Below are 14331 nucleotides of genomic sequence, written 5' to 3' on the forward strand. Positions count from 1 at the left end.
GATGGAGTAATCAGCACAGTCAACACTCATCTATGAGAAACACAGACACATGTCAGCCCTTGGAGCTGACCATTCTATAAAGACTGACTAGTATAACAAATATATTGGCTTTATATCACCCAAGAATGTTAGCTGATGTCTGAAACTACCAGAAATTTTCTAATTAATATACTGGTATTCCTAATAAATAATTCAAGAACTATTGTATAAAACCACCAATTCATTGAGATAGTGGCTCATTTTGTGGTAGACAGCCATGGGGTCAAAAGTTCAATCTGCTTCCATGGATCAATCAGAATATCAGGATTTTTATTACATATGGAGATAAAGAAAATAATTACATATGTACTGCAGTAATCATAGTTACAAGCTTGCTAAATAAGTTTGGTATTGAGTTTTGGACTATGTATCTCCATTAATCTGTTGGTACATGTTCTTTACACAAAATGTACACGCAGACGAATATTTCAGAAAATGTCAGTTGAACCAACAACAGATATTGCAGAAATTTGTGTATAAAGGTGCCAGTCAGCTGACTGTCATATACATTATAATTTTTAAATGACCCATATTCGGTCACCATGGCCACCAAAACACAGAAGTAACAATTAACTAACATGACGTAAGTTGTGCATGGACCTAAGCTCTATCGAAAAGATCGTGTTTGGTGAAATCGCAATAAGAATAGAAATAAACACACAGCGAAATAATTTGAAAATGTCAAAACTGGAAAGTGGTACATGATTTATCCAACTTCCGTTGCTCGGCCTCGTTTTCAAAATATGTTAGAAAATCCAGAAAAACTAAGTTTTACGTAAAAAATAACAATGTGCTATTGCCACAAACACAATCGCCGGTTTTGTTTGCACTGGCGAAGGGGAAGTGATGGGAGGCAGAACGCGAGAGGTTGCCGTGACCGTTGCTAACGTTGGGTCACGACACGGACGCGCGCTGCCGTTGTAAAAAACTTGTAAAAATCTAGTTCCTAAAGACACAATTCGGCACAGAATATGGCTACCAACATCTCTAAGGCCGTCAAGTTAAGAGTATAGACTCACCATTTCCGTGAAGTATGATCTACAATGTAATTCAAACTCCACGAAAGCAGCTCTTTTCAGCAGGTCCAAAGGTCAGCCAGCGCAGACAGATAGAAAACGCCGTTGAAAAGCTCATCCGACGCATCACACATCGACTACGGGCGGAAGAACAAAGTAGTTCCATGGAGTGATTGACATTTTATGATAACTGACTAAAATTAGTATTTAAAAACAAAATATCTTTGTCTACGGTATGGTTTGTTTGTTTTCCCGGAATGTGTTACTATAAAAATCAATGCAACATAATTTACAGTTTATTTCCTTACGTTCAGAGAAAAAGTGGTCCGCGTCAACACCGGGCGTCAACAGAACACGTTCACGGCTGACGCATACGCGCACCAACTGTGACCTGGTTCTTTATTTTGTTCTTTTTTCTTGTAAATAAAAAAACAGTTTACCAAGTGTATATTTATAGTCACAGAAGCATTTACAGAAAAAAGTGTAATTTTGTGTGAACGGATCACTTATCACGTATCCCGTTCCACCAGAAAACAGTCAGACTGAGTCAGACAGTAGACGTTTACATTTCTAGCGCTGTGAAAAACATCCTTACTTTTTACACTGTGTTTTTTACTAGTACACTTTAGTTAGATTTTATGACAAAAAGTTATTCAACCTAATAAAATAATACTAATTCTAAATTTCACTATATAAATAATTGGACAGATCATATTGTCTTTTTGAATCGCAATTACCAAGTTGAGAAATAAATAAATTAATTCATTATAAACTATAACAACTAATATAAATATATAATACAATTATCGTGTATATACATTACACCATCAGCACTGTCCAAAAGATATATAAATTAATTTAAATGTAAACTGTATATGTCTTTTACCTAACATGGAGTCTAACACAATGTAGAATTGAAAACCGTTGTTCACAAAAGCCAGAGAAAAAAAAAATAGGGTACACTAATATAAATGTGAATTTGTCATGTTTGTGTTTACAACTTTATCTGTCAATGTTTACTGTACATGGAACTAAACTAACAGCATATAGAAACATTATTCATTTGTATTTCGACATTTAAAATGTAAATAGTAAAATTTAATATGTATTTAATATATTCATTTATTATCGCATTTTTTTGCGTTATTAGTTAATTTGTTAGTGCTAGTAGTTCATCAATTCATGATGTTATCTTTAACAACAGTGTATCTGATCAAAGTATACAGTGATGTCTTCCCGGGATGCCCTCTGATATCTAAATAACGTATGATGACAAAGGAAGTTTATTATTGTATTGGTTAGAACACAGTCCCCGGGATAAAGGGACTGTGGCTAGAATTAGTGCCCGGGGCTAGAGTCGACTCTGACATGGTCCTCGTACAGCATGAATACTTCGTTCTTGTCGAGAATCAGACACAAACCTACGCTTGACACAACGCTGAATTTTGACATGAAAATGATGAATTGACCGTGGGAATGAACAATTGTAACTGAGTGTAGATTTGAGATCCATGATCGTGGTATAATATGGAATAACCGTCACAAAATGCCGGGACAAAATGGATATTGTGGATTGAACGAAACAGGTGAATATATTGGGTTAGCCGGATCAGACGCAAGCAAGAATAATATAAATACACATAGGATAAAAGCGATATTTGTTTCATGAACTTCACATGTATATATAACATGCGTATTATCAAATATTAGTATGAAAATAATCCGGTATGACATTTAATTCACTGTGTATGTATCAAATACTAGTACATGTAATAAACAAATATTTACTGGCAAACTCGATAAACGTCATTGGCAGATTATATATGAAGTAAAAATACTTTTATGATTCACATTTAACGCGGAAATAGCTGAAACTCCGTTTTTTTTTTTATTTTAATAAAACATTATTGTCAATTTGTAACGGTTATCGCCAAAATATGGAGATGAAAGCAAAGCACATCGATAGCATAGAGCCATCTATTGAAATCCAGCTTTGTCAGGCGAACCTCGGGGATTACGATACAAGATGATGACAATTTACCGAGGCCCTGGTCGATTTGTCAAATACGTCTACATTGTGTGGTTAAATTTTCCAAAAACTCACAAATTATTTGAAAATGAATTCTAGTAGCCTCAAACAAATGACAGAAAGCTTACTTGAGACATGGAACTATAACTATATATAGTTCCATGCTTGAGAAGAGCCGTAGAAAACATTTTGCTAAATAGGTGGCGCTGTTTAAATGCCTTCCATACTACGCCCTCTGTGGCAGATGTTGACCGTGATAAGTGTTCAAGTTGGTATAGAAAACAAGTTGATTCGTTCCAATTCACATTAGTCCCATTGCTTCATGGCAGCCTTAATATCTTGTTCATGGTCGATTCTTCCCCGAGTTTGGCAAAAAATCTGCACTTCAATTATTTGTATGTACCAGGTGACTATTTAAATATACACTGAATGCACGTGTATTCCTTGGTTTTAAATTCGTGAATTTGTCAGTGAAACGAGTTCCATTATAATAATGGAAAATGTCACAAATTAAAATGCAGTGAATACATATAGGGTATCGCACTAAAAAAAGTATACCGTGCGGAAATATTCTTGTTGATGTTGTTTACCATACTATATATTTATACACCGTACCAGATTGTATTCCGTTTTCTCGCCCGCGGTCTGATGTCAGACTTTTCAACTTTGCCGTGGAAGTGGATCTTCCATGCACCAATGAAGTATATGATTATTTAATCTTGTAAAATGGCAATCTTGGTGGGAATGGCGAAATCCAGTAAAAAAAATCCCCAAACCAAATCCATGGCGATAATGTCGGGAGGGGACCTAGTAAAAACATACCAGTGAGTATACGAGACACCCAATGGTTTGTATATTTAGCTTCAAAATAGGCAAGGGGGCACTTTTTGACATTTTGAGGAATCAAGAGGGTCGTATTTTGGCTGTGTTAAACTAATGTGTATGTGATAAATATAGGTCTATTTTACCATGATTTTGAACTAGTGTAGATATAATTTGTTTTAAGGGATGTTTTTCCTTCTAGTTAAGTTGTTTCAGAAATGTTTAGTTTTGAGGAATGTCTCATGATTATCACTAAAAGTTAGTGTCTCGCATACTACCCGTACTAATACAAGCGACCCCGGGGAATATTACACTCTAGTCGATTTGCTCGAATAAATATACGACATTCCAGCAAATATATTCCAAGTACAGTTATTGTATCTCAAATCGAGTGATCGGTCCTTGAGTTTTTTTTTTGTATATTTCATGCCATTTCTAAAATAATATAACACCCCTCTCTCGTAACTTTTTTTTTTAAATTTTAAATATCAATATATTTTTATTCTGTAATTTCCCTTGTAGATTTGTTTTCAACGTTTCAAAATTGTTTCTCTCTCCCCCACGGTGCGAGCTACCATCTACCATCCAATCCAGAGGATAGTATCACGGTGGGTATTTTTCATTTGGTTTGACCAGGATTTCTCTTAAAATAATAAAATTAAAAAAAAATCTAAAATAAAATTACCAACAATAATTTTAGCATGTTAATTCCTTTTATTTTCGCGGGGTAATCCACGAAGTACACGTACTTTATGTTTGTATTTCAGCTGACATACGCACATTTCCCGCCATAGAGGTACGTACGATTTGTCCAATGAGAGCGACGCATTCTGTGCGACCTTGGATGACCTTGTATTCGTCATACTGTGATTGGTTGATATCTCGAAAATGATGCAACCAGTGTGTTGTTTTTCTGTCATTGATCGTAGGAGAGGTGTGGTATACAATAGGTCCAAGCCAGCTGGTAGCGTATTATTGCCGTGCTAGGTGTCAAGATAGTGGTATTTGTTCGACATCTCTCTATTTTGTTTACGTGAGATACAAACGGTAAGTACTAACTCAAGACCGTCGCATTCGCGGCGATAATGGCTGATGTTCCATGTTTTTGGATTACGGGATTACGAGGAATTTCTCTGCCATCTGGAACATCCTAATCGATCTTGCTAATAGCGGTTTTGTGTTGAGTATGATTATCAATGACGACAATTTTCCCGATCTTATAACATTCCTAACATATCACCACGAATCGATCGCATCAAATGCAATGCAGTGTTTTATAACCCCAGTTTATAACACGTGGCTACTTCGGTTGTAAGCTTGCGTAGTGGACGTAGTGGATAAAATGCACAGCCTTGTATTGCGGGTTTCACTCGCGGTAGTTGGTGTTACGTAATTAATTACCCATTGTAAAGCATCACTCGGTCACTTACAAATAGACTGCTACTTATCGTGGCCTTGTTGTCATCATGGTACGTACTATTGCATCGCATACTCTAAGACATTCTTGCATATTTATCAGTGGCTACCAGTGTGCAGTGTTCATTGATACCGATATATTATCACGAAACATGTTATATTTACAAAATAATTTGAACCTTGAACACGTGGTTTACGCATGAGAAGCATGGATGACCTTTGAAACAGGCTAAAACCCATGAAAAACACACGAATTGTGCTTGCTATTTGCTGTGATCACGCCATGGAGGCTTACAATGGTCACAATAAATCATCCTTGGAACGATGTGCATCTCATTCACCCAACCACGTAGTAGGTCCATGCTATAACTGAAGTATGGTGAATCGTTTTCTCGCATCTCCATTGTTTGATTAAATTGATGTATAGCGAAATACAAAAATCATATAATATTTTCAAAAAATTAGACATTACTAAACCATTTCTCTGCAGTGAAAACTGTTTACACCAGTTTACAATGCCACCTTTAAAAACGGGATGCATATGCATTTTAAACGAACTACTAGAAAATAGTTAAAATAAAATTAAGACATGTTATGTTATATAGATTCAGATTTTTATTCGTTTTTGTGCAAACTAGTGTCATACTAAACATCTTTTCAGAAAGATCAAAGTGGTGTTGAAATAATTTGGTATTCACTGCAAAACAACCATTCAAAATTAAATATATTCTGATGTTATACATAAATTGCACCCTTTGTAATGTTTTACATTCATATCTATTGTTGTGTTTAAGATAGACATTGTTCTGACGAAAAACACAAGATGATTAGTGTTTTAAAACAATTGGATATTATGCATGCATGCAGTTCACAGATACATTAAAAAATCCATACATTTGTACTGGTATGTGCTACACACTAAATAGATGAACTTTAGAAAATAGTAGAAAAACAGCAAATTGTTTTGTTAATTTCAGGATGGTGTGGCAGTAATTTTGTTTGCTATCCTTTCAAGTGTATATTAGTTCCCTTCCTCCAAGTCATTTTATTTATTATTTCTTTATTCCGCACTATATGGCCACTGGCCTAAAGTACTGTTACATTTCAAAATTTAAATTACACACGGTCGCTTTAAAATTACAAGGTACATATACTTCAAATCATACTTCCATTTCAGTTTCTCTGTAATGAAAACTCTTAAACAAATATTTACCCAAACTTAGTAAAATAAACGAGTTAGTACTCTGTAGCAATGCAATGAATTTCATCTTGGTTGGTGGTGAAAAATAATATTTTGGTAAGAATTTTTGTCTAAGTGCTTCATATTTTGGACAAACCATAGTAAATTGATATTCGTCCTCTGTGACCCTGCAACCAAATGGACATAATCTTTGGTCATTTTCCCTCCAAGTCATTTTTTTCTCTCAAACTTTTCTGTGTGCGTAGTCCCCTCCCCAATCTTTCTTTGAGTTTTTAATGAACCTTGAATACTGTAGAATACATTATTTTAGCTGGAATTAATTTATATAATTAAATTGGATACATATGTGTATTTCATAAATACATTAATATTAATTATGAATGGTTTGACACGTTGAGAGCCATTGTTTTTCATTCTTTTCTCTGTACCATATTTGCTCTATTTATATCTCATGTGGGTATTGTAAATGACGTAAGTTATATAAATGATCCAGCATACAATAGAAGAAATTTTTAGTTCATGTGCATTTCTAATAGGACAAATATGGTATAGTGAAAAAAAGTATTTCTGGAAAATGCTGAGGAAAGTCAATTTTCATAATCTAAATCAAATTATAAATACTACCGTAAAATCTGTATTAGAAGCCGCATCTCTAATAGAAGTCGCACCCAAACTTTTTGAATAATTGAGAATCAAAAATTCATTATTTCTCATAAGTGTAGATGCTCTAATAGAAGCCACACCCCCTCTATTGGATTGTACCATTTTAATAGAAGCCGCGGTTTCTAATACAGATTTTACAGTAGTATACACCAGAATTATTTTAAATTTGTAATATTAATGGTCTTTATAGGAAAATGCAGGTAGATAGTACTCTTTGTTACGAGTATTATGGGCATTACAAGGCAAAAATAACATTCATTTTTAATCACCCCAAAAGTACAGATCAGGTTCCTCAGAATATTACATTTCTGATCCGATTCAGTCTGATGGCTTAGAAATGATGAGAATACAGATACCATGGACATTTTTGTACAGTGGCTGATTTACCCAACATGAACACCTTCACTGTTGTTTTTCATACACTCATATCCCATAATACAATGCAACTATGATGTCATTGTAAAAGTGCACATACCTACTTAGTACTAATCATCTAAATCTAGCATTCATCTGTTGTTAAACAACAGAATCCAGTAATAAGGTTTTTTTAAATTAAATTTCAGACAAGATGTGTGGTATATGGGCTATATTTGGTGCAGACGAAGATGTGTCAAAACAGTGCGCGAGTGCACTCAAGATTGCCCACCGTGGCCCAGATGCGTTTCGTATAGAGAATGTCAATCATTACAACAACTGTTGTTTTGGGTTCCACAGATTGGCCATTGTTGATGACTTGTATGGAATGCAGCCAATGAGGGTCCATTCCCACCCCCATATATGGTTATGTTATAATGGGGAAATTTACAACTACAAAAAGGTATGTTGATTTCTAAACATGTTCACTTGTTAATAATATCATCTGTTACATGTATAGTTTCTTACAGTTTTCGTTATATTTAATATAATTAATAACATAAATAATATAATAACAGAACTGATAATAATTTTCTCGTTATTGGCAGGTGCAAAAGGAGTATGATTTTGAATACTTGACAGAGTGCGATGGGGAAGCTATCATTCATCTATATGCCATGGGTGGCATAGAAGCCGCAGCGTCCTTGCTGGATGGTGTCTTTGCATTCATTCTCTTAGACACTGCAAATAGAAAGGTAAATACATTATCCAAAGTACAGTGTATCTCACACAACCGTTCTCGATATATGATGAAGATCTCATTGAAATCATACATCATTCGTAAATGTATTTATTATTTTTTATGTGAGTTCACTTGTGTCATTCGTACATTCTTTGCTCAGTAGCATTTGCAGTCAATTGTCAGTGTATAACTTTGAATCATGATAGCATACAAATGTGAATAAATGTACGTTACTAGCCCAGTGATTTTTTTAAACAAGGGAACAGGGGCGCAGTGCCCTCATGCCATGGCCATGCGCCCCTTACCCTGGGGAGCAGATCCTCTGGCAACCATAAAATTCTGATTGACCAGAGATCACATGTGGCCACAGTCTTCAACTATAACCTGTCTGATAGTAATGTTGGCCCCTAGGAAGCCATAGAACGTTCCATTTTAATTTAGAACTATCAAAAACTTCACACCCTGGTAGGAAGAACCCTATCTCCCCTACGCTGAATTGCAGTACTCCCTCTTGCAGTTTTTTTCTAGAAAAACCCTTGCTAGCCCAATTTTCATTGTATGCGCTTATGTAAATGACACAGGTATGTGATTTGCTAAATTGATGTCATTCACAATGAAAAAATTTTGTGAAAATCACTTACACATGAGCCCTGATAAATTCTTGCTGCTAGAAAAATTACATTTGACATGGGACCCATGCAGTGTATATGTGTGTTTGTATGTATTTTCATGACAGCTGTGACACAAGATTCAGCATACAATTGTTAATGTAATTTTTGGTTTTATGTGTGCTTGTAATAGAGCAAATATGGTGTTTCAGTCAAACTTGAGTTCATTGACATTGTATCAGTATTGTGCAGAATTCTTATCAGGTTATAATTGTGTCAGAAAAGAGTTGAATGCCTTCATTAATTATTATTTGACGTTGACGTGACCAGATAGTTTATGTCGGCACACTACTGTGTTTAGACTAGCAACTGTATCTTTAGGAAAGGTTGATGTCATTTAATGGTTGTCATAGAAATTCTGATTTGTCTTTTTGACAGGTATTCCTCGGTAGAGATTTATTTGGTGTTCGACCAATGTTCAAGTTGTTGAAAGATGACGGTTTTCTTGCAGTATGCTCTGAGGCTAAAGGTAAATATAGTTATGCCCGCTGTTTATGTTGGCAAAAGGTCACTGTTGTGAGAGCTAAGTGAAACATTTCAAGTTTTGGATTCTTTTTTAGATTCTTAAATGATGCCATTGTCAGTAAAGTCTGTGCAACAAACACTTTGCAGTCTAAAAAATATTTCCTCATTTGCATATGCAAATAAAGCAGAGTTCAACTTCTCAGAGTTGTAGAGTTCTATCATTAGCAAGGTAGATGTTGCTTGGTCAGTCAGTTTTTGTCACCTCAGATGTTCATCAAAAACTAATATATCATCAAAAGGAATTCAACTACTGCTGGAAAGTCATATTTGTTTAAAAACAAAATACTTTTCCATGATAACGATTCTATATTAAATTTTGAAAAAAAATATTATTGCATATTCAAGCAATCATCACCGGATATGTCACATGATCTCGAACATGTTCATTTGCAAAATTTGAACTAAACTTTGACATGTTCAATGCAAAGACATGTTTACACTTATAAATATACCACTGTATTATTATAAACTGTTTACATTTAAATTACATTAAAATTTGGTGTCAGTATGGTGTCAATTTTTTTAATTTTTTATATTTTTAGCTCCGCTGTCGACTTTGTCGAGCGGAGCTTATCATATGAGTGATTGTCCGTCGTCGTCCGTCGTCGTCGTCCGTCGTCGTCGTCCGTCGTCCGTGTCAATGTTTTACTTTTTCGACTTCTTCTTGAAAACTACAAGCCTAAATGCTTTGATATTTGGTGTATATGTACCTTGGGTAGACCTCTCTTAGGTTTGTTCATTTCATGTTGATATCTTTAATTCTCTAATTTTGGTGAATATTTTTGTCATTTTTGGTAAAAACTGATATTTTCGACTTCTTGTTAAAAACCGCAAGTGCAATTGCTTTGATATTACATATATAGGTACTACATGTGGACCTCTCTCAGATTTGTTCATTTTGTGATGATATCTTCAATTCTCTAATTTTGGTGAATATTTTTGTCATTTTTGGTAAAAACTGATATTTTCGACTTCTTGTTAAAAACCGCAAGTGCAATTGCTTTGATATTACATATATAGGTACTACATGTGGACCTCTCTCAGATTTGTTCATTTTGTAATGATATCTTTAATTCTCTAATTTTGGTGAATATTTTTGTCATTTTTGGTAAAAACTGATATTTTCGACTTCTTGTTAAAAACCACAAGTGCAATTGCTTTGATATTACATATATAGGTACTACATGTGGACCTCTCTCAGATTTGTTCATTTTGTAATGATATCTTTAATTCTCTAATTTTGGTGAATATTTTTGTCATTTTTGGTAAAAACTGATATTTTCGACTTCTTGTTAAAAACCACAAGTGCAATTGCTTTGATATTACATATATAGGTACTACATGTGGACCTCTCTCAGATTTGTTCATTTTGTAATGATATCTTTAATTCTCTAATTTTGGTGAATATTTTTGTCATTTTTGGTAAAAACTGATATTTTCGACTTCTTGTAAAAAACCGCAAGTGCAAATGCTTTGATATTACATATATAGGTACTACATGTGGACCTCTCTCAGATTTGTTCATTTTGTAATGATATCTTTAATTCTCTATTTTTGGTGAATATTTTTGTCATTTTTTGGTGAAAAGTGATATTTTCGACTTCTTGTTAAAAACCGCAAGTCCAATTGCTTTGATACTACATATATAGGTACTACATGTGGACCTCTCTCAGATTTGTTTATTTCGTGATGATATCTTCAATTCTCTATTTTTGGTGAATATTTTTGTCATTTTTTGGTGAAAAGTGATATTTTCGACTTCTTGTTAAAAACCGCAAGTCCAATTGCTTTGATACTACATATATAGGTACTACATGTGGACCTCTCTCAGATTTGTTTATTTCGTGATGATATCTTCAATTCTCTAATTTTGGTGAATATTTTTGTCATTTTTGGTAAAAAGTGATATTTTTGACTTCTTGTTAAAAACCGCAAGTCCGATTGCTTTGATATTACATATATAGGTACTACATGTGGACCTCTCTCAGATTTGTTCATTTTGTGATGATATCTTCAATTCTCTAATTTTGGTGAATATTTTTGTAATTTTTGGTAAAAAGTGATATTTTCGACTTCTTGTTAAAAACTGTAAGTCCGATTGCTTTGATACTATTCATATTGTTCATTTTCTAATGATGTCTTCAGTTCTTTAATTGAAATGTGCATTGCTAACAGCGGAGCTATCTCAGCCGATAGGCTGCTTGTTTTATTTTGTATGCGATAGTTAAGTGACCGAGATTCAATATATGAAAAAATTAATAAGGGCAATTAAAACAAAAAAATATTCATAAATAAAAAAAAATAAAAAATTTGAGCCTATACCTACATAGGATTTCAATCAGATTGTGCCCAGCTAGTACACGAAGCTCTCATGCATAAATTAGTACAGCTGACATAACTGCATTAGCTCATACAATGTGTAACTGCTGGTTGAGTATATATATACTCTTATAAATATAATGTGTTTTTTTTTATATGCGTGTTTTTCAAAAACATTTTTTTTTGTAAAGTATTCTTACTGTTATACCTCAATATTTGTCACTTTCAGGACTGACTGGTCTTGCGCATGGTGACAAAGACCATGACATCGACTTAATGCCATTCCCACCAGGTCACTATGAATCTTACGATCTTCTAAACAATGGCAAGGTGAAACTTTTAGAAACTGTACGATACCACTCGATAGGAGAAACTCCGAAATGGGCCAAGATTAGTGGATGTGCGAAGCCTAGAAGTAAGTCCCAATAGAAGTTTTAAATAAGTATAACTGTGCATTATATAACTGTGCATCAAGTAAGTAATCATTGTCACAGCATGACTGATGGGGTTTACAACTACGGTGACATGATACCAAGATCCCGTTTCAATCTCGCTCTCACATAAGTGTTCCAACTCAGAAACATGCGAATGCGCATGCCCGAGGTAACTAGGATACTGGGATGTCCAGGTGGATCAAAATAGCTGCCCACGATATGACGGATTACGATAACTATATTTTCTGTACATTTTCGATGTATTACATTTTTTCACTATGAATGTGGTAATACATGTTTTATTGTTTTATTACAAACTGCCTATGTCATGTCAGAAGGTCGTAGCATCAGTCTCGCTATCTACGAGATGAGACTTGAATGGGATCTTGGCATGATGTCACCATACAGTACTATGCGCGTTGCAAACCCAAAGTAATGTATCTCTGATAAAACATATGAATAAGAATATGCATAGTGTTGTTTTTTTTGACCAATGACATCTCAATCTTTCCTGATACCTAAATTAGAGTACACTTTGGGTTTTTCGTAGTCACTGATGCCTTTTCATGACTACAATGTTTTATTGAGACCAGTGTGAATGAGTAAACACCATTTTGACAATGAGTTATTTTCATCGTGAAGTGTTAAAAACTTCTTGAATGTTTTTTGTAAAAAAAAAAACATGCTGTTTTTCCACTGAAATCAATCTTGATAAATATCTCTTCTGTTTTGCATAGCCATCAGTAATATCCAGGAATAAGTTGGCTGGCACAACCCAGCTGATTGGTTAATAACTGATTTGACAATGACCTATCAGATCAAAGGACATAGTTTCAGGTCAACTTGTGCATGAAAAAATCGTGGCAAACATTATTCTGAACCAGTGTGTCTGCGACATTTGCTTTTGATGAAGCTAAATTGAATTTTACTTAAAATAACTACAGTAATGAATCATTTTTTTGTATGTGATCACAACACAACCAAGTAATATATAAGTTTTTGCTTGTGGAATCTTGTAACCAAATTATACAAGGTTGTTTTTAATTGAAACTTGCTCTATTCTTGTCATTATCAACAAAATCAAATCTGTTTCACATTACATTTAAATTAAAATATTAATTTTGTTATCACATTCTGTCATTTTTGTTGTTGTTGGACTGAATTTTTCAACATTTTGTGACTCCTATAGTAGAATCAAATCAAGGCCTTTCACTCTTTCCTAATGCCTAAATTAGAATACATATTGTAAGCAAGGTTATTGAGCTGTTTAAAGAAAACAAAAAAACATACTAAGTACTCTGTGAATACTCAAGGACACAGTTAAAATACAATCAGAGACAATGCTAATCAGTTATATCACATACATACTTATTTGTATAGTGTTTGTAGAACTTGTCTTTAATACAATTATACTATCATCTAACAATTCATGCAAATTTTGATCACACCGATTTACATACATATGTAGTATGATAATTACCGGTAGTATCAATGTATATACAATAGAATCTGCATTATTCTCTCCACCTTTGATCTGTAAATGTTATTCATACTCTGAAGGTCTATTTGTCCTTGCCATGCTGTTTTTTCGATCTGTGTTTGCTCTTTGGGTCAAAAGGTGAAAACAACATGTTTACAGAAAGTTCAATATTTGCCACTGTTATTGCTTGACGTTTATTAAATGCTTTCAAGCCAGCTTTGCTGGATATCATATTTTTTTCTATTAATAGATAGATTTGCAACCTTTTTGGTTACCAAGGTGATAATATTTCATCAATGGTGTTGAAAAGAAATATCCAGCGACCTAAGCAAAATCTGGGTGGCAATGAATTCTCTGCAAGATCACATAGATTATACAGCTTGTCAACACTTGGGGCATACTTCTACCCACAATTAAAATTGACAGTGCCAGTCAGGTTAAACACTGTAGCCATTGTTTACTCATCACTCAGTTCCCTCCAAGCCAGCACCCAGGAAACAACCCCTAAAATATCTAACTTGTACAACCTATATTCACATCAATATATTTATTATGTGGGGATTATATTCATGAGCACCCAGTAGTGAAACAAACTACATAGAAATGATTGTTTCACCACAAAA

General features: G+C 34.1%; 1 protein-coding gene across 1 annotated transcript; it reads left to right on the forward strand.

The window, feature by feature from the left end:
• Positions 1-4810: 4810 nt before the first annotated feature.
• On the forward strand, positions 4811-14331 carry LOC146740556 (asparagine synthetase [glutamine-hydrolyzing]-like). Its single transcript, XM_085501207.1, has 5 exons — positions 4811-4953; positions 7750-8003; positions 8149-8295; positions 9329-9419; positions 12024-14331. Exons 2-5 carry the CDS (start codon positions 7755-7757, stop codon positions 12221-12223), a joined length of 687 nt encoding a protein of 228 aa, XP_085357333.1. The 5' UTR covers positions 4811-4953; positions 7750-7754; the 3' UTR covers positions 12224-14331.

This window comes from Saccoglossus kowalevskii, chromosome 7, assembly GCF_978046115.1.
Source record: "Saccoglossus kowalevskii chromosome 7, keSacKowa6.1, whole genome shotgun sequence".
Lineage (NCBI taxonomy): Eukaryota > Metazoa > Hemichordata > Enteropneusta > Harrimaniidae > Saccoglossus > Saccoglossus kowalevskii.

Coding starts and splice junctions, on each gene's coding strand:
- LOC146740556 (XM_085501207.1), top strand. CDS start 7,755: ATGTGTGGTATATGGGCTATATTTGGTGCAGACGAAGATGTGTCAAAA. Junction 8,004..8,148: donor AAATTTACAACTACAAAAAG/GTATGTTGATTT, acceptor CGTTATTGGCAG/GTGCAAAAGGAGTATGATTT. Junction 8,296..9,328: donor TAGACACTGCAAATAGAAAG/GTAAATACATTA, acceptor TCTTTTTGACAG/GTATTCCTCGGTAGAGATTT.